The sequence below is a fragment of the Fusarium oxysporum genome, chromosome 15 (assembly GCF_000149955.1).
Source record: "Fusarium oxysporum f. sp. lycopersici 4287 chromosome 15, whole genome shotgun sequence".
In the NCBI taxonomy this organism is placed as follows: Eukaryota; Fungi; Ascomycota; class Sordariomycetes; order Hypocreales; family Nectriaceae; genus Fusarium; species Fusarium oxysporum.
In genome coordinates this window covers 570,914-594,415 of record NC_031000.1, presented here as the reverse complement: position 1 = coordinate 594,415, position 23,502 = coordinate 570,914, and the positions used below count along the sequence as shown (strand labels likewise).

At 48.2% G+C, this 23,502-nt stretch overlaps 6 protein-coding genes across 6 annotated transcripts; 1 reads left to right on the top strand and 5 right to left on the bottom strand.

The window, feature by feature from the left end:
• Positions 1 to 4,523: 4,523 nt before the first annotated feature.
• Positions 4,524 to 4,649, bottom strand: FOXG_22582 (uncharacterized protein; the record flags this gene model as incomplete). The annotated part of the gene is made up of 1 exon (XM_018402997.1): positions 4,524 to 4,649. The coding sequence occupies one exon, from the start codon at positions 4,647 to 4,649 to the stop codon at positions 4,524 to 4,526; it is 126 nt and encodes a 41-aa protein (XP_018257530.1).
• A 4,708-nt stretch (positions 4,650 to 9,357) lies between these two features.
• On the bottom strand, positions 9,358 to 9,972 carry FOXG_16748 (uncharacterized protein; the record flags this gene model as incomplete). The annotated part of the gene is made up of 1 exon (XM_018396765.1): positions 9,358 to 9,972. The coding sequence occupies one exon, from the start codon at positions 9,970 to 9,972 to the stop codon at positions 9,358 to 9,360; it is 615 nt and encodes a 204-aa protein (XP_018257529.1).
• A 560-nt stretch (positions 9,973 to 10,532) lies between these two features.
• FOXG_16747 (uncharacterized protein) lies at positions 10,533 to 11,170 on the bottom strand (the record flags this gene model as incomplete). Its single annotated transcript, XM_018396764.1, has 2 exons — positions 10,533 to 10,883; positions 10,937 to 11,170. 2 exons carry the CDS (start codon positions 11,168 to 11,170, stop codon positions 10,533 to 10,535), a joined length of 585 nt encoding a protein of 194 aa, XP_018257528.1.
• Positions 11,171 to 12,278: 1,108 nt separating this feature from the next.
• On the bottom strand, positions 12,279 to 13,318 carry FOXG_16746 (uncharacterized protein; the record flags this gene model as incomplete). Its single annotated transcript, XM_018396763.1, has 4 exons — positions 12,279 to 12,419; positions 12,483 to 12,649; positions 12,708 to 13,140; positions 13,211 to 13,318. The coding sequence occupies 4 exons, from the start codon at positions 13,316 to 13,318 to the stop codon at positions 12,279 to 12,281; spliced, it is 849 nt and encodes a 282-aa protein (XP_018257527.1).
• Positions 13,319 to 14,130: 812 nt separating this feature from the next.
• FOXG_16745 (oxidoreductase) lies at positions 14,131 to 15,702 on the bottom strand (the record flags this gene model as incomplete). The annotated part of the gene is made up of 5 exons (XM_018396762.1): positions 14,131 to 14,330; positions 14,405 to 14,485; positions 14,535 to 14,981; positions 15,029 to 15,472; positions 15,528 to 15,702. The coding sequence occupies 5 exons, from the start codon at positions 15,700 to 15,702 to the stop codon at positions 14,131 to 14,133; spliced, it is 1,347 nt and encodes a 448-aa protein (XP_018257526.1).
• Positions 15,703 to 22,065: 6,363 nt separating this feature from the next.
• Positions 22,066 to 22,899, top strand: FOXG_16744 (uncharacterized protein; the record flags this gene model as incomplete). The annotated part of the gene is made up of 1 exon (XM_018396761.1): positions 22,066 to 22,899. One exon carries the CDS (start codon positions 22,066 to 22,068, stop codon positions 22,897 to 22,899), a length of 834 nt encoding a protein of 277 aa, XP_018257525.1.
• Between the last annotated feature and the right edge of the window lie 603 nt (positions 22,900 to 23,502).

Below are 23,502 nucleotides of genomic sequence, written 5' to 3'. Positions count from 1 at the left end.
AAAATACTGGAAAAGCTCGAGTGGTGTTGGAGGGAGGATATTGATGTGAAAATCATGATATTCTATGTTGAAAGGTGTGAAGTTGTGGCCGGCTCCCTCTTCGGGCGGAAAAATAGGCACTCCGGTGGGGTCATCAGCTGTGCGTTGCGAATGTGTATGAAAGCTATGATCATCAATTTCAACGTGTATCTCATCCAAGATTTCTTGAGAATTCATTATTTTATTTGAGACTGATTTGGGTTAATTTGAGTGGTGTTTCGAGGAAAGTGCGTCGTCTGACGAACTTCTCGTACCCCGCATGTACTTTTATGATGACTAACGAGAGTGGGGCGAGGTACGAAGTGGAGGCTTGTTACACTCAAAGAGATAAGGGATTTCCCGGTGATCCGCCGGATCCGGTGATCTGCCGGATTATTGCCAACTTACATGGGCGACTTCAATCTAGCATAGCTCAACAAGCACTTTTCAAAATGCGCTAAAACTACGAAGATGATATAATTATTTCCTTAAGACTTATTTCAATTAACTTCGAAGTCATCAAGCCATCGCGGTCGTTTCCTGTTCCGCTGCGATCGCCCCGAGTCCCGATATGCCACCACTACCTCCCGATCGCTCTCGACAACTAAAGAAGGCCTTTTAGGCCGAGTTTTATGGCTGGGTGGCGTCGACGCCTTTGTATTTGGGGTACTTAATGCTTCGTTGGGTGGCTTGAATAATACGGGGGTTTGGGTGACTGTGGGAAGAACGACGATGATTTCGTCCTGAATGCCCCCATTCTCTTCGAGACCATCTGAGCCATTCTGCCGTGCCTGATGCTTCGGTTGTATACTCCGCTGATTCTGCTTCTTCATCTCAATCCGAAGCTGTCGGTTTGCTTCTCTCTCAAGCTGCTTTGTTTCTTTTTCCCGCCGTTTTCTTTCTTTTTTCTCCTCCCGCTGCCTCTTCCTCTCTAATACCAGTTGCTTTTGCTCCTCTACTCTTTTCTGCCGCAGAGCCTTTTCAGTTCTCTTCTGGAGAACCTCCTCTTCCTTCTGCGCCTCCATTTCAATTTTCTTCTGGCGAGCTTGGGCGATCTTTTGCGGGCTAAACACCTGAGCTGAATTAGGATCCACACGATCAAAGATATAGTCTTTCAGGGCTTTACCACGCTGCCTGCGCTGTTTTTCACGGATAATTGTCTCACGGAGGCCTTGGTTCTCATGCCTGAGTAGTTCAACCTCGGCCTGAAGGCTTTCAAGGGTTCTCTTTAGCTTTCGGGCGCCTGTGTCAGAGCTGACTGAGGATTGCTTCACGACATGATCAACAAGTCGTCGTAATTCTCGTGCAGTAGGTTCTTGTAAAGCAATGGAATCATCCAAGCCACTTTACGCATCTGAGTCATCGTCCGTATTCTTCGAAACCTGAGATAGGACGACGTCCGGATCGAAAGGCTTGAGACCCGTCCGTCTCCACCCACTGGCGATGTTCTCCGGAGTGAAAGCAGCTTCCAATGCACCCCAGAACAGGACCCAAAACTCGCGTTTGGATAGCCCAGTGAGGCCTTGCGTCTTTGAAGTCCACTGAACAAGTCGGTTGGTATCGGCTGTTGATAAGGGCCCGAAAAGCGAGACGTCCAGGGGTTGCAGCCGGTGAGTAGAGTGAGGTGGGAACACCGCAACGATGATCCGATGCGCGTCGCACCAGTCCAAGAAGTCCATATTGATGTGGCTAGAGTGTCCATCGGTGATGAGAAGGCGGTAATCGCGCCCATTTCTTGCTTTCGCCTTAGTAAAGCGGTCGAAAACACCAATCAGCCACTCTTTCCCCAGTTCGTGACTCGTCCAGCCAGTTTCGGACGTGGAAAAGAAGGCTGATTGATGCTCCGGATCAAAGTCAGTGAGCCAAGTGTCCTGAACTTGTCCCGGCTTGCCCTGGTAGATGAGGAATGGGGGTAGCGATGTCATGTCTTGGCAGATGCACGCCAGGAATGTGATCCACGATCGGTTCCCATCCTGGGAAGCACCGAGCAATTTGCCTTGCCTTTTAGCATTGACATCAAATACTCTCTTCGTTCGGTTGATTACGCCCAGGTGAAATCCCTTCTCATCCATGTTATACGTGCTCTGAGGTAAGATGTCGTATTTGTCGATTTTTTCACGGATCTTCCATGATTAGCAACGGACCAAAGGCGCTACGAGTCTGCTTACTAGATCAAAATATGCTCTATACCGAGAAGCATTGTCGGCTCTTCTTCGTGCTATATCAAATCCATCAAACCAGGTACAATCGATCTCGTTGCGATGGCGCTGGACGAAGCTGTATGGCCAGTTCTTTCCGACCTCGATTTTGGCTATGTCCTGGGCAAAATTTCGGATCATGGATAGGGTTGGCGGAATGCCACGCAGTGAGAGTTTACGGATATAAGTAACAAGATCTTGTTCCTGTTGTTTTGAGAGACGAGATTTATACAAAGAGTCGGCATCGCGTCTTGCCCTCTGTTTGCCCTGATGGCGGCGGCGCAGGGTAGTCTCGTCACATTCGAACTTTTTAGCGGTAGCAGCATAGTTAATAGATCCTGAGGTTTTCAGAAACTCGAGTGCTTTATCGATTGCTGCCATGGTTGTTGAGTTATTAAAGATTAAAGTTGGGAGTGAATATCGGTGTGAGTCCGGCAGATGATCGGATCCGGCGGATCACCGGGAAATCCCTTAGGGTATGCTCGGACTTATTGCTACGCTCTAGAATCAAGATGACTGCGAAATGGTCTAAGTGGGGCGTAATCCTAGGACCGGTCGCCATAGGAATATCTAACCTAGCGGATCCCTCGAGATGCTCGTAAAGCTTGGCCAATCACGTATCTTGATGCTTACTCGACAATAGATCCCCTGCACAGGACAAATCCCCATGATCCACAAAGAGTGCCACATGAGTTCTTATGACGGAGCTGCATATCATCAATACCTCAATGCTCGTATAGCTCTGCGAACCAGCGATCCGCATGCTTAACAGCTGCTCGTTACAAAGCTTACAGCGAGCCAATACGCTGGGAGATGTCGGAAAATCTGGGAATCCCCCTGCCCTTCAGGATTCAGACTGTTAGTCTGAAAGTCCTAGATTTAGAGTTCAAAGTCCTAGATGAAATCGTCTAGAGATATAAACCTCAGACTAGCTCTCTTCAACAAAAATAAACTAAAAATTAAGTTCAATAGAAAACATTTTCACCCACCACTACTGTGCAGGGACCTAGGTCAGTGGGCATCGCAGCGGGGCAATCTCTGTCCTCTGAGTCATGATGCGATTGGCTACCAATTACGAGCAAGTGTCTTGTGGCACCATACAAAATAGGTGTGTTGTCAAGGACCTTAAATCCAAAGCCTTTAAATTGGATCAGGCCCCTGCGATGACTCCACTAGAGCCTTATGGCAACTGTCTGACAGGGAGTCCTAGCCGGGCTAGCGCATTCACACGCATAAAAACTTTCTCACCCTTCTCTCATGGTTAAACGGTAAGTCTTCACCGACATCATCATTATCAGCTTGGGAGCTTTGGAATTGCCGGTTGTCGCCTCAATTTCAGCTTCAAGGCTGTCTACTATTGTACTACCCGTTGACCGTCGGAGGCAGGGCGCAGCCAGCCAGCCTAGCAGTAGTGCTGGGTAAAAATACATTTTATAACACTTGATTTTGATTTTCTTTATTTTCTATTGTTCTTATTCTTATGGAGATGAGAGTTCTTCTCGGACTCATATCCGTAGGTAGTTTCATCTAGAACCTTGAACTCTAATTCTAGGACTTTCAGACTAATAGTGTGAATCCTGAAGGAAAGAAGGATCCCCGGACTTTCCAACAAATAGCGACAGATTGAGCCCCCCAAGCTCATCTATCCAGTTCTCCATATATCTTATCCAGCTCAGCCTTTCCTCGACTGCTGCCCTTCTGATGCTTCCCTTGGTGCAAGCTTCGAAATCGATCGACCAATCGATTTCGATTTCGACCGATCGATCAGGGCTGCCAGTCGATCGATATCGATCGATTACCAGTCCCGATCGATTTGATCGTCGATCCAGTGGACCATATATAAATCGGTGAAGTGCAGGATAGGCTGCCCTAGATTCTGCCTCTGTGTGGATCGCAACACGTCGCATGCCCTACAAAGCATCCCTGGCAGGCGCGATTGGTGGAGAGACGCTGCTGTTGAGTGTTTTCTAAGGAGGAAGGCGCCCCACCACCTTCCTTTTTAGGATTCCGCAGCTTCGTTGCCTCGTCACGTGAGGCTCTGTCTGATCTATTTGATCGATCGATATCGATCGATTGAGGGTGACGATCGATATAAATCGATCGATCAGGGCTCGGAATCGATCTATACGATCGATTTCGAAGCCTGCCTTGGTGACGGTCCGAGGAAGAGTGCCTTTGGCAACAATAAAGATAAGACGCTCATCCTCGATTTTTTCATGCGTATATCTTCTCCTGTGAATCGGAGTGATCATCCCAAGTATTTCTCTCTTGATTTGGGACTCGTCGCTCACCTTGTCATTCTTCAGCTCAACCACCATCGCTGGCGAAGGGCCGAGCAGCGCCCACAACAACAACGCCGCTAATGAGATCTCTGCAATTCTGCGCCGCATTCGCCTCGATCGAACCTGCATCGCACCCTAACGACGTCTCCATCTTGATCCAATCATCGTTACGGCCCCTGAATATATACTGTCCTGGAGCAACCTCGACGAAGAAGTCACCAGAGTAAAAGGAAGCTCATGGAAGTAGCTTGAAAAGCTGATAAATATTGTCATTAAAGATGTCAGTTGCCACCTATTGCCACAGCTTAGCAAGCAACTTCCAGTTGATTCCATATAGAAGAGAAAAGCCATATAAAGCTTGCATTAAACCTCAAGCAGCAAGCGAGAGATGGAGACCGGACAGAAGAAGACGAATAACATATAATTCATCCCAATATTTGACACTCTGTCTGTCAATATTAGAGCTTATTTTAAATTGCCTTTCCCATTATTTCCATGTCGTCGCATCAGTTAACACTAGAACCTCTCGCATAGCCTTAGCAGTTGGTCGGAGCTTGGATTGGGACAATGGCGGTGACGTAAAGACAGGCTCGTAAACAATGACCAATAGCATCACCATAAAATAATGCATGCTGATAGATCGCTAGCCAACAGCCTCGAAACAAGCACGATTTCTACTTGCTGACGGAGCGAAACGGTAAGTTGCCCACCTACAACCGTCTCCGTCATGTCAGCAGATCGTGATACGTTACCCGTTGGATGGGTGGCCCCAAGACTGGGATATGGAACTCGTATATGGTGGCCAATCGTTGTAGCGCTGTACACCGACTTGGAGTATCTCTTTGAGTGTCACGGCCCTTCAGTACAGTGGGATGCAAGAAGTTTGAATCCAGGCGCAAGTACTCGCCTCCTTGCTAAACCGATCGGGAGCTATCCCTTCGCTCGGTATGTACCTCATCAAGCCAGCTAGCTGCCTACCTGGGCTAGATGTCTACCCGATATGGCTAGTCAGGATTCTGACAGGACTAGAGCAACGAGGCAGATACTTCATCTGGTATTCAAACGTATTGCACCTCACTGTATAAAGATCAACGAGGGGACAAATTTGCAAGATGAGCAGCAAATATGGGCCGGAGTCGAGTTAGTAGGCTTCGATTGATGATGTTGTGCCACAAGAATAAGCTCATGTAACTAGTCCCTGTCTTATGAGTCTAGTTGTCGAACCAACGGAATTCTAATTGCCCAGGGTTCAAATCCATACCACGAAATCCACATATGGATCCATAATGTGGATCCATATCCATTCCATTCCATTCCACGTGGGCTTCAGCATTTCCATATCCACGCCACGAAGCCCCTTCCACATGTTACACATGTGGAAATCGTGGAATATTTTAGGTGGGGTTCGAAAATGCCTTGATTTCCTTGTGAAATCCCGCATATCCTAAGTACTTTCTATCACCCACAACAACACAACATCGATTTGCCACCCCATTTTCCTCCGTACACAATGAGTCCATTCTGGGGGCTTCACTGTTACTCGCGTTACTACCCCAAATCGAAATAGCCACTCCCCATCCTACCAAGTCAACCACATCCGTTCCAGAACGAACAGAAGAGGACAATCAACGGCTCTTTCAGCTCTACAAAAGCTGGATCTTGACGGAGAGAGACGGCAAGGCGCGTCTATAGGTATATCGGTTCGGCTACGAATATCCAGCATAACAAGAAGCAGGAACGTCGGTGGGTGTGTTGCCTTTGCGTCAAGCAATGGCGGATTTTAATGGACCAATGACAAAAACATTGACGCCACCGAGGGCGGGCGGGACCCACTAATTACCATTGTTGGACGAAGTAGGTTTCCATTCCACAAATTCCACAATATGGATCCATTTCCGTAATGGATCCATTTCCACCCATTCCACATCGAAATTATTAGTCAGCATCCATATCCACGGCGCCCCATAGGGACACGCCTAGGCGCCTCTCCACTTCTGCACGCGTAGGCGTGCGGATTATGTCAGCCCCCAATTTGGCACAACTCCACAACTGCATTTCTCAGGGGCTGCGGCTATTGCTGCCATTGCTAACCACAACCGTAGTTTTCAGGGGTTGCCGTTATGGCGCAGACGGCATTTCCTGATGATGTGCTTCCGCCAGAGGGCACGTACGACTCGCGAGAGGCTCTACTCACAGCTATCAATGAATGGGCAGCACCAAGAGGATACGCGTTCGTAACTGGGAGATCGTCGCGATCAACCAGCGGCAGGCAGATTATCACATACGCATGTGATCGATGGTGTCGGCCACCAAGCGCCTCAAGGGACCACCAGCGCAAGACTACTACGCGAGGAACCAACTGCCGGTTCTCTATCATCGCGAAGGAATCCCTAGATAAGACGACTTGGTCTTTAAGGCATCGTCCGGATCCACAATTTTCTTCACACAACCATGAACCAAGTTGGCACAAATCGGCGCACCCAGTCCATCGGCAGCTCTCGGATGTGGACAGGTCAACAATCAGCCGCCTTACGAACGCTGGTGTAGCGCCAAAAGGTATCAGGACTTATATTCGCCAGAACTCGAATACCATTGCAACCCAGCAAGATATCTACAACCGTCTCGCAGATAGCAAACGAGAGCTCTGTGAGGGTCAGAGCACTATACATGCTTTTGCTAACCAGCTAGACAAGGAAGGGTTCTGGAACCGGATGCAGCTTGACTCAGATAACTGAATCACGGCGGTGTTGTTCGCCCATCCGGATTCATTGGCATACTTGAAGGCTTACCCAGATCTACTTTTCTTGGACTGCACATACAAAACGAACAAATACGGAATGCCGCTGCTTGATATGATTGGTGTTGATGCCTGTCAGCGATCCTTCTGTATCGCCTTCGCATTCCTTAATGGCGAGGCTGAGCAGGACTTCATATGGGCCTTGGACCGGCTCAGGTCCCTGTATGAACTCTGCAACACAAGGTTTCCATCTGTTATTCTGACTGACCGTGATAAGGCCTGTATGAACGCTGTAGAGAGCTGCTTTCCGTCTTCGATCTCTCTGCTATGCCTGTGGCATGCGAATAAGGCGGTCCTCCGCTATTGCCAGCCAACATTCGTACACCATAAGCAAGGGTCTGAGGCCTATCAGCAAGGTCTGAGCGATTGGAATGACTTTTTCAACCACTGGCATTCGATTATGAGGTCGTCAGATGAACAGGCATTTGACCAGCGCGTACAAGAGCTTGAAAAGCGCTATCTGCCTCAATATCTCGAAGAGGTTGGCTACATCAAGTCCAACTGGCTCGATCCGTACAAGAAAAAGCTCGTTAAGGCCTGGGTCGACCAGCACCCTCACTTTGGTAATGTGGTCACCTCACGGGTTGAGGGTATCCATGGGCTCCTTAAGAGCCACCACAAGAAATCTACGCTAGATCTCTTCGAGGCGTGGAGAGCTATGAAACATGCGCTTCTTAATCAATTATCTGAGCTGCGATCCAACCAAGTCAGGCAGCAAATGCGAATACCAATTGAGCTCTCTGGATCACTATATAGTGCCATACGTGGCTGGATATCTCACGAGGCTTTACGCAAAGTTGAAGAACAGCGGAAGCGGCTTATGAAAGATGACCTGCCTAGTTGTACCGGTACATTCTCTCGATCCCACGGCCTCCCTTGCGCCCATATTCTCAAGGCTCTACAAGAGCAAGGCCAAACCCTTCGCTTGGAGCATTTTCACCCGCATTGGCATTTGAGTCGTCATGGTGTTCATCAGGTGCTATTGGAGCCTCGACACCGATCTAATCGAATAGCTGCCGATTCTACCACAAGTAAATCGCAATCGAGCACTCAGAGAGAACCAAGTGCATTCGAGGCAGTTCAGGCAGCAGCGCAGCCAAAAGCACGACCTACATGCAGTAGATGCCACAAATTAGGTCACAAGATGACGTCAAAGGCATGCCCTCAACGGTACGAGGGGATTTTGTATTTGTCATCATCGTCAGCACAGGTAGAAGCAATGCCAGTGGCACTCTCGCCAGCATTATCCGGGGAAGCACGACCAGCAGCAGCAGTATCTGCATCTGTATCATCTTTGCAGGAAGGACAACCACTGGAAGACCCATCATCGGGATTATCCGGACATGCTGGGTCTGGCAGGGATGATACTAGCTGCATTGTAGTTAGTATAGAGACAGCAGCATCATCGGCAGTGTCATCAGCAAAACCATCGACACAGGGAGGGAAGTCGCCAGTAGCATCATCTTCAACAGCATCAGTGGCGCCGACACTAAGATATGATGACCCACAAGCCATCTATCGGAGATATGTTGCTGCTCGAGATGCTTGGTATAAGGCGCAGCCTCGTGGTAGCGTCAAAACTAACCAGCAGTATCGGAGGGCGTTAGGTCTACCTTTGCGGTATGACAAAGCAAGCTACCAGTGGTGTCTTGACTGGAAGCAGATGGGCAAACTCTGTACGACACCCACCGGATCTAGAGATTGGAGTAAGGAAGAGATGATGGCGTACCTGGATTGGAGTAAAGCAGAAGATGATCGGGTGGAGGCTCAGGTAGCGGCAGCAATGGAAAGTAATCCATTTTCTAGCAGAAGAGGCATGCGCGACATCTTGGAGGCGGCTGAGAATGATGGAAAAGAGCAGCAGGAATTGTATTCAGCTTGATAATTAGGAATTCATTGCAGTTCTGAATCTCGGGATTCTGAAACCCGCCAGCCTCAAAACTCGAAATGCAGTTGTGGAGTTGTGCCAAATTGGGGGCTGACATAATCCGCACGCCTACGCGTGCAGAAGTGGAGAGGCGCCTAGGCGTGTCCCTATGGGGCCCCGGGGCGAGTGACCTCCCTAAGGGCTGTCGTGCCAGTCTTGGCCATAAGATTCGTCACCCTCGCTGTCTGAGCTGTCGCTGACGTTGCCATCCTCTCCTAGTTGCAGTTGACCGACCAGATATAATATATGCTGCATCATCTTAATCTCATTGGATCCCAAACGCAAGTTATATACCTCCTTACGCTGCCGAGACGGGTATTGCAGAGCGCGAAATACGAAGCAGATGAATCTTTTCCATATTGCCAGATACTTCTTAAAGCTTGGTATGGCCCGAAATCCATGCGGCCAAAAAGCATCTTTAGCATATGTATTTAGCCAACAGCGTGAGATATATGGCGTGCGATCAAGCGTAGCTCTTGCCCTGTCGAACATCAAGTCTAGCCCGCGAAGGATAACCTGCAACTGGGCTTCAGTTTCGGCAGAGCTCCAGATATAAAGTCCTTGCCATTGACCAAGTAGGTATCTTCTACTCCATTGCGAGGCCGGTAGCTTCGCCGTGGCGGCAATGATTTCGAGTGATCTATTCCGGAACAGCTCAGCCCAGCGTGTGTGCTGTAGCCATGGGGTCGTCTCGCTTGTGCCAGTGGCCGCAACATAGTCAGTCTGAGTGTTTTCGAATGGTCTCTTCATGATGTGATCGTTCTGACATCGTGATTGGTATTTCCAAAGAGATGATGGCAATGAAGATTTGTAACTCGTTGGGCTCATATGCCTCCGCAGGTCGATAGCCAGGGTACACGACATACGCGCGTCGCCGCGTATAGGGCATTGCATAGCTTGAAGTTGAAACTCTCTGATGGGCAAAAAAAAGCAAAGTCGACCAATGAAATGACGAGATCACCACTTTGGCTTACATTTTGCTGGGGTATGTTGTTCAGAGTCCTCTTTCAGGTGAAAGTGGAATGCGGGGTTATCACAGGGATTACCAGCCAATAGTATTGCAAAACGTCCACTTTCAGTGAAAGTGGGAGGATCGATGATGTAGACCGAGGTCATGTTTCGCCCATCTTTTCTGGAGCTGATATTGATCGATGCATTGACTTGTACATTGACCCTCTCATCTTGGATAATAATCCTTTACATCTTAAAAAAGAGGCTTAATATTTGAATTAGCTCATTATAGCTTCCAATCTGTGTGTAATACTATTGGCAATAAAGAAGTAATCTCATAGAGCCCTATTATGCCCGATCTATTTAGTAGAAGGGTTAGGCGATATAGTCTTGTTAGGGAACTTCCTAAATATGTCCGCAATATGATCAATAGGGGCGGTGATTAACCCCATCACGGTTTCAAAAGGCGGATGCTCGCCAGCGCTCGGGTGACTCCGAGATGGCACAAATGCCTTGGTCAAGCCAAATGTCTTAGCCATTGATTCCGAATCACCGGAATGCTTCTGCAATGCATCTTCAAGAGCTGGCAAATCCGAACGTTCTTCCTCTTCGATATGTTTCGATAGCACTGCCCACAGCTCCTTGAGCTTTGGAATATATTCGGGCTCCTTTGGCTTCATGTTCTGAAATTCCTTAAGGAGCTCTTTGACCTTTGTCTAATTAGCACTTCATCCTATAGCTTTTAGGTCCTGAATAGACTAACTCTATGGTGCTCCTTCCGGTCATCCTCTGCCATCTCTTTACCCTTGGATCCCAGATATTTCTCGAATGCGGGATAGACAATAAGCTCTTCGCCTACTGAGTGGCGAGCGAGCTCCCAGGTAAACTGATTGCCGTAACGTTCTTGATGATCAAGATCTGTGGATTTTACTACCTCATTGTAGTACTCTTTCAGCTCGCGATGGTCCTTGGTTATAGCGTCTGAAATGGAAGCCATGGCAAGAGTGGATTTCAGTGAATGTTGTGTATAATAAATTGGTCGGTTTCTAAATACGGCCCTGAGTTGTGGGGATGTAATGGCGCGGGTTGGAAACATTGTTGATAAGCTAATAAATGGGAAGTACGTTACGAAGTTGAAAAAGAATTTATCAGCGAGGGATGGCCCTTCATATCAGTCTATCATTATATGCGATGATGGAGTGATGACGATTTCGCCACGGCATAGTAACAGACGACGCGCTTTAACTGGTACGAATTACAAGCCCAAAGGAACTTGTAATTTACGTCACACACTTCTGGACCGCGGATGAGAGAACACCACCCAATGAAATTGTTAGCTTTAAAAGCGCGAACACCATTGGTTGCTGTTGCAAGTGGGCGTTCCACTATGACATTAGCGGCTACACAACGTTACACGAGTCTCAAGGGGAGGAGGAGTACTCAACTGAAGGCTTCATTCTCGACCTATCCCTCGTTAGGACACGTAACCACTTAATGAACATGGAATTCAATGATTGTTATATCCTTATAAGTCGCAATTCCATTTCGAGCTCGTTGCTTAGTATGCTATGGGTCCGGCTTGCCCAAATGGCATAGCTGTAATTGGATTAAATCTCTAGGAGTGACCGCATCAGAGTCTTTCGATAATTAATGTAATAAGCTACAAGTCATACTTCAAACATACGGATAACATCAAGCCGTCATAAACAACCGAATTATCAAATACCTGTTTCTAGACTTAACGCAAGTAGCCTTGGGAAAGTTTTGCGTCATAGTAAAGTAGTTAAATGATCATACATTGTGTTAGGTTTGTTTTGCATCATATGTATAACATGCATAGCCCGGGCACAGATTGATATACTTCCCATACTTGCGACGCCAGTCCCTCGCACTTGTTGAACCACATGTAGCCCCTCTAACTTGTTCTTCAAGATATCGAGAAAGACACGCCCGCGCTCAGCACATTTGGTAATCAAGCTCTCCGAATCAATCAGGTCAGGTGCACGAAGTGCTACAGCAGCACAAACTGGATGTCCAGACCATGTGTAGTCGTGCTGCCAAACGTCAGAAGCCATTAGTTTGGTGCTGGTACTGTTGAATGCCGTCTACCATAACTCGTTGGTGTATATCACGGCACCCATGGGTAGGTAGCCAGAGGTCAGCCCCTTGCTGATAACCATGATATCTGGACAGACGCCATAGAGCTCCATGCCAAACCAATGGCCGGTTTTGGCAAATGCCATGATCTAGAATTCATGTCGTGCCATTGATCAGTACAGCACAAACCAAACGGGGATGCATCCCTTCACCTCATCAGCGATCATCGATACGCCGTGCCTCTTAAATATCTCTTGTGCAAGAGGGAAGAACTCTCGGTGCATATCTACGGCACCGCCATCACCTTGGGCCGGTTCAAACACGAATGCAGCAACAGTTTCGGGTCCTTCGCCGATGATGGCCTCTTCCAGCTGTCTCGCTTTTTGAACCTAAGCGTCAGCAGAACGCCGAGGTCCGCAGGGGTTCACAGAACTTACCAGCCCCTTGGCCGACATTCTCGCCCGGCTTCATCTTTTTCTTGTCCATAAACAACTCATGTGGCGAACTTTTGCACACATTCTCGGACTCGCCCTCCATCCATCTCTTCCATCCATAGTCCGAAAACTCTGGCTTCATGGAAGCTGGTATGAATGTGCTACCGCGATAGCAATTGCGGAACGAGATGAGCTTCTGTTTCCTATATCCCCCGCCTAGGCTCGAGCCCAGAGGACCAGACTTATTCCAGTAGCGCAGCGCCAGATGATAGGCTGCTTCGATTCCCTCGCCACCGCCGGCAGTCAAGTAGACCCGGGAGCCAGTCATCTTTTCCTGGAATGCCTGTGCGGCAAGACCGGAGAGGCGCTCACATACTTTGATGGCGTTTGTACTCGTAAGATTGCGCTGGTTCGAGCTTACCTCCAGCTTGGACATCTACGCCACGGCTATTAGCCAAAAATTACAGAATTGAAGAGATGGCTTTGGTTAGACTGGGCCACTGAACTTGTTCGTATGCCACTTGGGCAAGGTCCTTACGACCATGGCCTAGATGGGCCACTGCGATGCCTGCCATAGCATCAAGGTACTCCTTGCCTTCGACATCTTTGAGCATGGCACCTTCACCAGATTCGAATACCACTAGTTACCGGGGGCCCTTTTGCATAAATGGGTGATCAAAGCCATGCTGCTGGTGCGCTTCATCTGAAACTTTCAGATCGGAATATGACGCCGTCTCCTTCTGTTGCGACATGGTAAAGCAAGTTTTGCTGAATAGCCGCGCCTGTTGAATCTCTCGGATTCTAGTGGACGGTAGACGGCGAAGTGAGCGAAATGCAAACATCAGAAAAGATGAATGATGAGTAGAGTGAGCAGAGTTTACAATTAAGTTCAGGTATTTATGCCTTGTTCTTTAACCTGGTGCGTAGCGGGGTATGGGATGGCATCACAATGCGATAATGATGTGTCATGCTATGCCCATTTGTGTGTTCGTTTTCTCGTCATCGACCTGTTCATTTTTCATAAGTTCTGCTTATCGTCATATGGGGCTGGCCATGCGGCACTTGACATGTTACAAAGCACGATCGTGGTCGCCGACTCCTCGCTGCACGGACTGTTTGAAGATTGGCAGCGAGCGTCATCGCCAGCACATTTATTGCGTGTGTTACAAGTATATCCGGTGTTTGATCATATTAAAGTTTATATGGTATGGTATAAATTCTCAATTATAAACGGTCACCGCCCTTCTTCGCTTTCTGTCCTTCGTTCCAGGGTCAGTAGGGGAGATAGTTTCTTGAAATTCCATACCCTGGCAGTGCGCTCGACTTATCTGAGTGCATATTATAGACTGACGACTGAATCTTAGTTTGCACCGTTTTAAAATTTCCATTCTGCTGACGCTTTTCTCTGGAGTCTATTAAAAATACATCATAGGGTGGTGAGTTCTGGCGTATCTGGGGCAGGCCGAGCCGAAAAACGCGTCTCTACAAAGCACTTGACGAGACCCTTTTCCCTCTTCTCCTGCACGTAGTACCCTTTAGCAATATCATCTATCTTGAAACGATGAGTAAGCATTATAGTAGGATCAATTGTTAGATTTTCGACCTTATAAAGGAGGTCTTCCCAGTCTACAGCGTCGGTTAGTGCTTGCACTGTACAATATGTTGGAAATCGCCCAAAACAGGCAACGGAGTGGATGTACATTTTTGAACTGGAGCTTGGCCGCATCCGATCAGGCGGATGCCGCGCTCCATGAGAGAACCCACGTTGAAGTGGTTGGTGACTGCACTATCATCATGATGACTGCAGCTGATACTCGTTGGAACACTCACCTCCGACGTAATCACCAATTATGCCAACTGCGCCGAATTTCCTCGTGGAGCGAATGCACTCGTTTATCATCTCACTCGTGTCCTGCTCCAGACCTGCCCATATCTCTAGCTTATGCGCCCACCCTTTGGCATACTCGCCGCCAGTTGCATCAATGCTAACATCAACCCCGCCAGGGACCATCTCGTGGACTTTATCCGGCACAGTTTCGCCGCTTGCAAGGGTAGTGTAATTGATTGTCTCCAGGTTTTCAATCTTGGGCTTTGCATACTCGGTGCGCCAGTTGTTGTCGATGGCTATGACGCGCTTAGCCCCCATCTGGAACGCCCAGACGCAGGCCATGAGGCCGATAGGGCCAAGGCCCCAGATGGCAACGCAGTCATTAGCTTTGACTCCTGTGTAGTAGACACTATGATATGAGGTAGGCAGAACATCAGACAGGTACAGTCCTATTGAACGTTAGGAAAGCGCATGCAGTTTCAGTAGGCGAACAGACCTTTCTCGTCCGGCACAGAGTGAGGCAGCCTTAGCAAGTTGTTATCGGCAAGGGGAACTCTCACGAACTCGGCTTGGCCGCCAGCATAGCCGCCAGTAAAATGAGAGTACCCAAAAATGCCGCCCATCCGTGAGCCATACAGCTTCTCATGAACTGTCGATGCATTTGTCTTTTCGCAAGCCGTGGTTAGGTTCTGTTTGCAAAATTCGCATTTGCCACATGAGACAACGAAACTATTGACGACGCGGTCTCCTGGCGAGAATTTGGTCACAGCTGAGCCCACAGCCTCGATAACGCCGCAGAACTCATGACCTAAAATATCGCCCTTCTCGGCCTGAAGAATCGCTGCATGCATGATATGAACGTCACTGCCACAGATCGATGTACCAGTAACTCTCACAATCGCGTCGTGGTCCTCAATAATTCGAGGTTTGCTAGTCTCAACTGATTGGCACGTCAGCAAGTCTATGCTCATACTCGCCGGGAATAGGGAACAGACCAACGCGGACATCATTCTTGCCGATCCAGACTAATGCCTTCATCTTCTCCCCACTCTCATCCGCGTACTTGTGACCTTCGCGGTCTGGATTCGAGATATCAACGTGTGTGGCACGGTCCTGGTCGCTATGACCCAAAACTGACTCCGCCGCCTTCGCCATCAAGTTCTCAGCCATTTTTAAAGAGTAGTATATAATTATGATACAAATTATAGCTTCAAAAGCAAAGATCGTGATCTTATTCTAAATTATCGACGGGAACACACTGCTTTATTAAGGGTAATGCCATGATCTGAGGAACGAATAAGAACGTCATTGTACTATCACACTTACCGCCTGTGACGGAATTATTAGAAAGATATCGAGTAACGTACATGATAAGCGGGTGCAACAGACAAGCGAGTGCAACACAACATCCCAACATCTCAAATAGAAATAGCCATAAAAACACAACAGACTATTAATTAAGTAAAATTAATCACTATATTCTTCCAGAGACATAGCGACAACTATCTGACAGGTCCTTGCATTATGTCCTGTCTTGCCGCACGCTCCACAGCGCCTTTCCTTCATTCGCGCAGGCCCTCCTTGACCACCACTTCTCGATGGTCCAGCCACCGCCTGCGTATCAGCATCCGTTTGATCAATTACTTGCCTTCCTTCCTCTACTGTCATCACTCCTCCTTTCTGTAGCCGGGTTCTTTTTGCCCTCCGCCGCCGGCTTAGTATCTCATTTGCCTGTTCAAGATCTTGGACCCTGGCCTCTAATAAGGCAACCTTATGCATAACTATCTTTGTTCCCTTAGAAGAAGACCTCAATGCTTCCAGAATCGACTCTGGAGAGCTACTTTTATGCCTTTTGATTCTCCTTTCAAGATATTCAAGCTGAGAGTCGGCCTCAAGGATAGTCTTTGGGGTCTTTGAGACCCAAGGGGTTGAGGGGCTAACTACCTCCTCCGCAGGCGTCGGAGTCCGCAGCTGCACATTAAGCTTCGAGATTACACTTTCTGGGTCGAGAGGAGCAAGTCCGGCTCCTCTAAAGGCTGCTTTAATATTTTTCTCTGTCATTGTGGCCTGGTAGGCGGTGTAAAAAGCTGGGAAGAACTCGGTTTTGGAAATGTGGGTTACAGAGCATCTGATCAAATGCTCGATTTCTCGCCCGTAAGCCTTCTTAAGCAGGCCAAAGCACCCGACATCAAGAGGCTGCAGCAGATGAGACGAATGAGGCGGCATACAAAGCGTGATGATTTTATTTGCCTTGCAATATCTCTCAAAGTCGACCGAGTGGTGACTTTCGTGTCCGTCGAGGATCAGAAGACGATAGCGATTTTTTGATCCCTTGGTTGTACACCGGTCGAAGTGCTTTAGCCACTCAAGGCCTATCCCGTTATCTGTCCAGCCATTAGGGCTCGTCGCAATAGCCCAATCGCCCGGGAGGTTGCTTTCTCGGTACCAGTTGGCGAGGTGATATTGGCCCGCACCTATGATGAACGGCGGGATCGCTTGGCCCTCGGCATTGATCGCCTGAATGACTGTAATCCATTCCCGGTTTCCAGGCTGCACTGATTTTGGTCTTCCACGCCTTTCAGCACCTGTGACGACCATTCCGCTCGCAATGACGCCCATCATAAAGCCAGTCTCGTCAAAGTTATAGATTTCATCAGGTCGGATGCCATACTTGGCGATTACATTTGCTACGAGCCTAAACCAGTGGCGAATAATGGTCGGATCTTCACATTTGGCTCTCTGGTAGTCATATTTACGGAAAAAATGCGTCTTGAGGTCTTTGTGTCGCTTGACGAAGTTAGAGGCCCAGCGCTTGCCGACAGGCGGCATCTCGCGGTCGGCGAGCAATCGGTTAGCCATCTCCTCAACACAACGCAGTCGCGGGGGGAATCCTCGCGAATCCAGATCGAGAATGAACTGAACTATGATCTGTTCCTCTAGATCAGATAGTTTGCGTGATTTTGGGATAGAATCACGCGTAGAAAGGATACCCTTCTGTCGGCGATGTAAAGTCCAATAACGGACCTGGTAAATGCCTGCGGCGCGTCGGAGACTTAATTTTGGGTCATTTTGAAGGGCACGAAGTGCAAGAAGAATCCTAGCCTCAATATTTGGGTCTGACATATTTGGTGGTTGAAAATTAATTGATTAAATTGGGAAGATGTAAATTGCGGGATTTTTTGTTGCACTCGCTTGTCTGTTGCACTCGCTTATCATGTACGTTATGGCATCCGACCTGATGAAATCTACAACTTTGACGAGACTGGCTTTATGATGGGCATGATTGCAAGCGGAATGGTCGTCACAGGTGCAGAGAGGCGCGGAAGGCCAAAATCAGTGCAGCCTGGAAGCCGGGAATGGATTACCGTCATTCAAGCGATCAATGCGGAAGGCCGGGCGATCCCGCCGTTTATCATAGGTGCGGGCCAATATCACCTCGCCAACTGGTACCGACAAAGCAACCTCCCGGGCGACTGGGCTACTGCAACGTCCCAAAATGGCTGGACGGATAATGAGATAGGACTTGAGTGGCTAAAGCACTTCGACCGGTGTACTACCAAGCAATCAAAGAATCGCTATCGTCTTTTAATCCTTGATGGGCACGAAAGTCGCCACTCAGCCGACTTTGAGATATATTGCGAAGAACACAAGATCATTACGCTCTGTATGCCACCTCATTCGTCTCACCTGCTTCAGCCCCTTGATGTTGGGTGCTTTGGGCTGCTTAAGAAGGCTTACGGTCGAGAAATAGAGCATCTGATCAGATGCTCCATAACCCACGTTTCCAAGACCGAGTTCTTTCCGGCCTTCTATGCTGCATTTCAAGCTACTATGACAGAAGAAAATATCAGGGCTGCCTTTAGAGGGGCCGGGCTTATTCCTATCGACCCGGAAAGTATAGTCTCAAAGCTTGATATACAGCTACGGACTCCAACGCCGGCTGAAGAGGAGGTCGACCCCTCAACCCCTTGGGTTTCGAAGACGCCCAAGACCGTACTTGAGGCCCAATATCAGTCTGAATACCTCCAAAGGCGAATAGGCAGGCACCATAGTAGCTCACCAGAGTCAATTTTGGCAGCCTTAAAGTCTCTTTCTAAGGGAACACAGGCAATGATGCATGAGAATGCCTTATTGAGGTCCGAGGTCCACGACCTTCGACAGGCGAATGAGACACTAAGCCGGCGGCGGAGGGCAAAGAGAAGTCGGTTACAGAAAAGAGGGGTAATGACAGTAGATGAAGGAAGGGAAGCAATTGATCAGATGGATGTTGATACGCAGGTAGGGGGCGAATCGTCGAGAATTGGTGGTCAAGGAAGGTCGGCGCAAGCGAAGGAAAGACGCTGTGGATCATGCGGCAAGACTGGGCATAACGCAAGAACATGTCAGATAGTTGTTGCAGTATGTAAAGAATAGTATAGCGATTAATTTTAATTGATTGGATGGTTTGTTGTGTTTTTCTGGTGATTTCTATTTTGATAGCTGAAGAAAAGTGTTCCGCTCGCTTGTCTGTTTCACTCGCTTATCATGTACGTTATACATAATATAAGTTTTAGCTATATTAACCGTATCCTGGAATTTAGATAATATTCCAGAAAAATTAGCGTTAAAAGTGTAACTACAGGTAAATTTGAACGTATTTCACTTGCTTACTATTTCACGCGGTATCCATGACCTATACGTTATATATTCCTAGAATAATATTCTTTCCATTTTCTAGCCCTGGGCAATGCAAAGTCGCAAATGCGCAACTCCTATTAACCATCTAATTTCAGTCCGTAATCGCGGATGCGCTGTTGCGATCAAAACCCACTGAGAATGATCTACATGGTAATCCACAATGCCAAGGTCCATAAGGCTGCAAGGACGGAAAATGGGCATTTGCTCAGACCACGCTCGGGCCTCTTTCGAACATACGACAGTCGGGAACAAGACCTGCAACCTTACAGCTAGCCACCTCAGCTCAGGTAGCAATGGGCGGAGGAAACTTCCGCTACGTTGGTTGAGAAAATGGCGCAACCACACCACCATACACAAAGCAACTCGTCACTCGTCGGTATTCAGAATGAAGCGAGACAGGAAACACCAATACCTGCAATGCAGTCGGAGGCTTTTTTCTTTGAGAGCGAATCCATAATACACGTTCCTTCGTCAGGTCTTAATTGTCTTCGCGGAGCGGGCCGATCTGCCTAACAACTTGATACTAACATGGTTTGCGGGGTAAAGCGTGTCACCTCGCAATTGAGGAAACATACGACAGCCAATGATTGCCCATTCGGCTCTCCTCACTGCCATGCCGCAATTGTCCTCTCGCACCACTAAGTGACTCGCCGAGCCGCTTTTGAGTTGCTCGCCTGCACTTGTCAGTCTATCAAAGTGCCACTGAACGCCCGATGGCCCTGTGCTTCCATCGCTGCGTAGTCGGCTGCCCGCCACCAAGCCCTGTTTGGTCAGTCTGTGCTGAGGGGCTTTTATGGCTGCAGCCGGTCAAGCAAGCCGTTTTGGGGATTTTGACCGGGATTGCATTAGAACCGAAGACGGCCATAGACCAAGGCTGTTTTCTCTTTCCTCGGGGAAGGAAGAAACTCTGTTATCCATCCCTTTAGTGGCCCTAACGCCCACTATATGGCAAAGCCATGCTTTCGGAACGGGCTAAATGGCACTGGAGCAATGCTACGAATGTGAGTGAGATGATCTAGGCCATTTTTAGCTTCTGTCTTTTCCGGAGAAATAACAGGGCACCTAGGCCGGGTTGTATTTGATCATCTCTTTGTACATACGGTCATCATGCACTATGTTCTCTTCCATTTCAACATTGAGCCGATCAAGCCGCTTCCTACTTATTTGAGCGACAGGGGATTAGTACACTAAACCATACCATGTAAGCGAGGGAAGGCGCACAGGCCGAGTAATTTTTGTATTCGAACCTAGAACCTAAGATCAAGAGACTGATGCACGGGCTAGAAAAAATGATATTGGGTGCCATTACCAGTGGTAATTGGTACAGTAGGTCCACCCTATCCCTAAGGTGCTAAACGATTTTTACTCCCAGTGCACTGCATAAGATCTTGGTTGCAATCGGGATTGTTCGTTGTCGGAAGGTCACGGACTCTACCGGTCACGTCTTGTGATTGGGAACGGCAGCGACTCGAAACATTATCTCATTTATATAGCTTATAGAGCTTATCCGGAGAAGAGCTTATGAGAAGCCAAATTGTCGAGAACCTGTTTTCATGCTGCCAGTCAAAATAGACTTTTATATGTAAAGGTGGACAAGCAGCGAGTGAATATCTCTGTGAGATGAATGCACTGATCCTGGGATGCCATCCTGGTCAGCAGAACAGGGCGCCGCGGTGTACAGCCCTAAAACGCAGTTGGACCTCCTCGTCTTGCCAACCAATGCTGTGAATGTGGGGTAATAACTAACTACAGAATAGCTTTAAATTCGGTACGGGTACGGATAGACTAACGTTAGTAGACTAGGTCTGGTCTAGAACGCCTAGCACCATGAGATCGACATAAGACAAGCTTGTTTTTCCGGCTTTGCAGCGAGCAACATTTTCCAGGGTTCTGCCATAAGTGCCGACGGTTTACGGAGGTATTTTATAACTAAACAGATTATTAAATAGTACTATATTGCCTCTTAGGTATTTCAAATATGATATTACTTAAGTAGATACTCTTCTTAATACTAAGAATTTTACTAATAATATAAATAAGAAATTACTACTTAATATAATAAAAGGCACAAACTATATTTTCAACAATAAATGCCACAGAGCCTTCTCCTGTGTTTCCTGTGAGGCATGCTTGGGCCTCGTTATGGCTAGCTAATAGGCAAGCCGCATGCCCCCTGCAAATTCGATCCACTTAAGCTGGTATCCTGGAAAGAGAGCAGCCAAGGATGGCAGACACACTGAGCTGAAATGGCCCCTCATGCGCTGTGGCTTGATAAATCCAGTGTCAGAATCGCTTCCCCCTGCCCCATGGTTCGCTGTGGCTGGCTGATATGAACAGGTAGCAGTTCGATAAAGGAATCTGGCCGAAAGATAACTCGGCTGTGTAGAGAGAAAGAGTCAGCTGTTGGCTTTTAAGACACACAGCGCGCATGGCTGCCTGAGAATTAATAGCCTGGTCCCGGAGAACGAATTGCGACGATGGCTGGAAAGCCTCATTCTGACAACTAACTTTTGTGTCTGACAATGTCTGGCTGAAGACGACATGAATGGCCTGACTGGACAAACTTCTATCTCAATAGTCTAGTGACGGAAATGTGATATTGTTTGTGGCGAGCTGAGAACGAGGTCTAGATGTGTTCTTGTGTCGGACTGAGCGAAGCTGAAGAGGTGGACCTTTGCAAGGAGAAGACTGTATGGGAGAGTCCGACAGTTCGACACCAAGATGATCAGTACAGGGTATATAAAGAAGGCCATAGCGCTACCAAGAACCCAAGATCTAACCACAAACAAGCTCAAAACACCAGACATTACATTTACACCAAACTTCATATTCACATCTCCAAACAACATCCTAATCATGGCCTACCAGAAGAGAATCGTCGCCACCGGCACTGCCTTTAACATCGAGAACAATGGCGTATGGACCTTTGCCGACGTCGACGGCAGCGGCACGCAGGACCTCGTTTACATCAAGACGCGAAACACGGACACCAATAAGATCGAGGTGCATGCTGTCAGCAGGGAGTCAGGCTTCCAGAAGTTCATCATTCAGACAGGCACCGTCTTCGACATAGAGGACAACGGCACCTGGCTGATGCAGGACTACACGGGCGACGGCAAGGCCGACCTTGTCTACATCAAGACGCGAAATACGGGCACCGGAAAGATTGAGGTACATGTCGCTGACGCTGCGTCCCGTTACCAGCGGTTTGTGCTCCAGACGGGCACTGTCTTCCACATTGAGGACAACGGCGTCTGGACTATGTCAGCGAAGGGAGACCTTGTGTACATCAAGACACGCAACACGGGCACCGGCAAAATCGAGTACCACGTCGCCAGCAAGGAGTCTCGATATCAGAGCTTCACCAAGCAGGTTGGTACCGATTTCGCCGTCGAGGACAACGGTACCTGGTGTCTCGCTCCACGAATCGGCAGCGGCCAGTTTGCCGACCTGTACTATATAAAGATCAGAAACACAGGCACCGATATGGTTGAGGCCCACGCGGTCTCAGCCCAGTCCGAGTTTAAAGCCCGCCTTATTGACACCGGCACCGGTTTCAACCTAGAGGACAACGGCACCTGGCTCATGACTAACCATCTCGGGGACCCACAGCGGGCGCCGGATCTGACCTATATCAAGACAAGGGCCACTGGTACAAACAAGATCGAGGTCCATATCAACGAGGCCTGAATGGTTCATGATAGTCGTGCTGGATGATTTCAAGTCCCTCTTGTGTGTTTGCAAGCTGAATGACACGGTAGTTAGCTTACAATTATATAGTGAATTTAGCTGTATATCCTCCTAATCCCAATAATCCTGCCGATGGCCTTTAAAAGTGCCGGGAGGAGCTTTTCCTTAAGAGTGACTGCCGGCTGTATCGATGTCCTGTATATTGCTCCCGACCTGAAGTACGGCGCTTCTGCTCTACGTGTTGGTATTTACGTTGGAACTATGCTTACTTGTAGGCTGGTGGTCTTCTTATGGCGGTTTGCGATACAGGTGGTCAGTTACATCTATAACGTCCTGGTGATGGTCACCCTTAGTCTTGTCGTCGAGACGTCCTGGCGATATGGTCCTGCACCCTTGAAACCTACTTATTTGCAGCCTTTTGATGGCACGAAGTTTTAAAGATTGTTGGAGGAAACCTCGTATTGAAATTACAGCAAAGAGAGTAGACGGTGTAAAAAAGCTGAAGTAACCGTTTACGCGTGTAATGCGCCCGCAGACTGTCGATCGAAATGAGAAAACATAAGTCACCATAGTATGGCCACATGGGAATAGACGGGAGGTAAA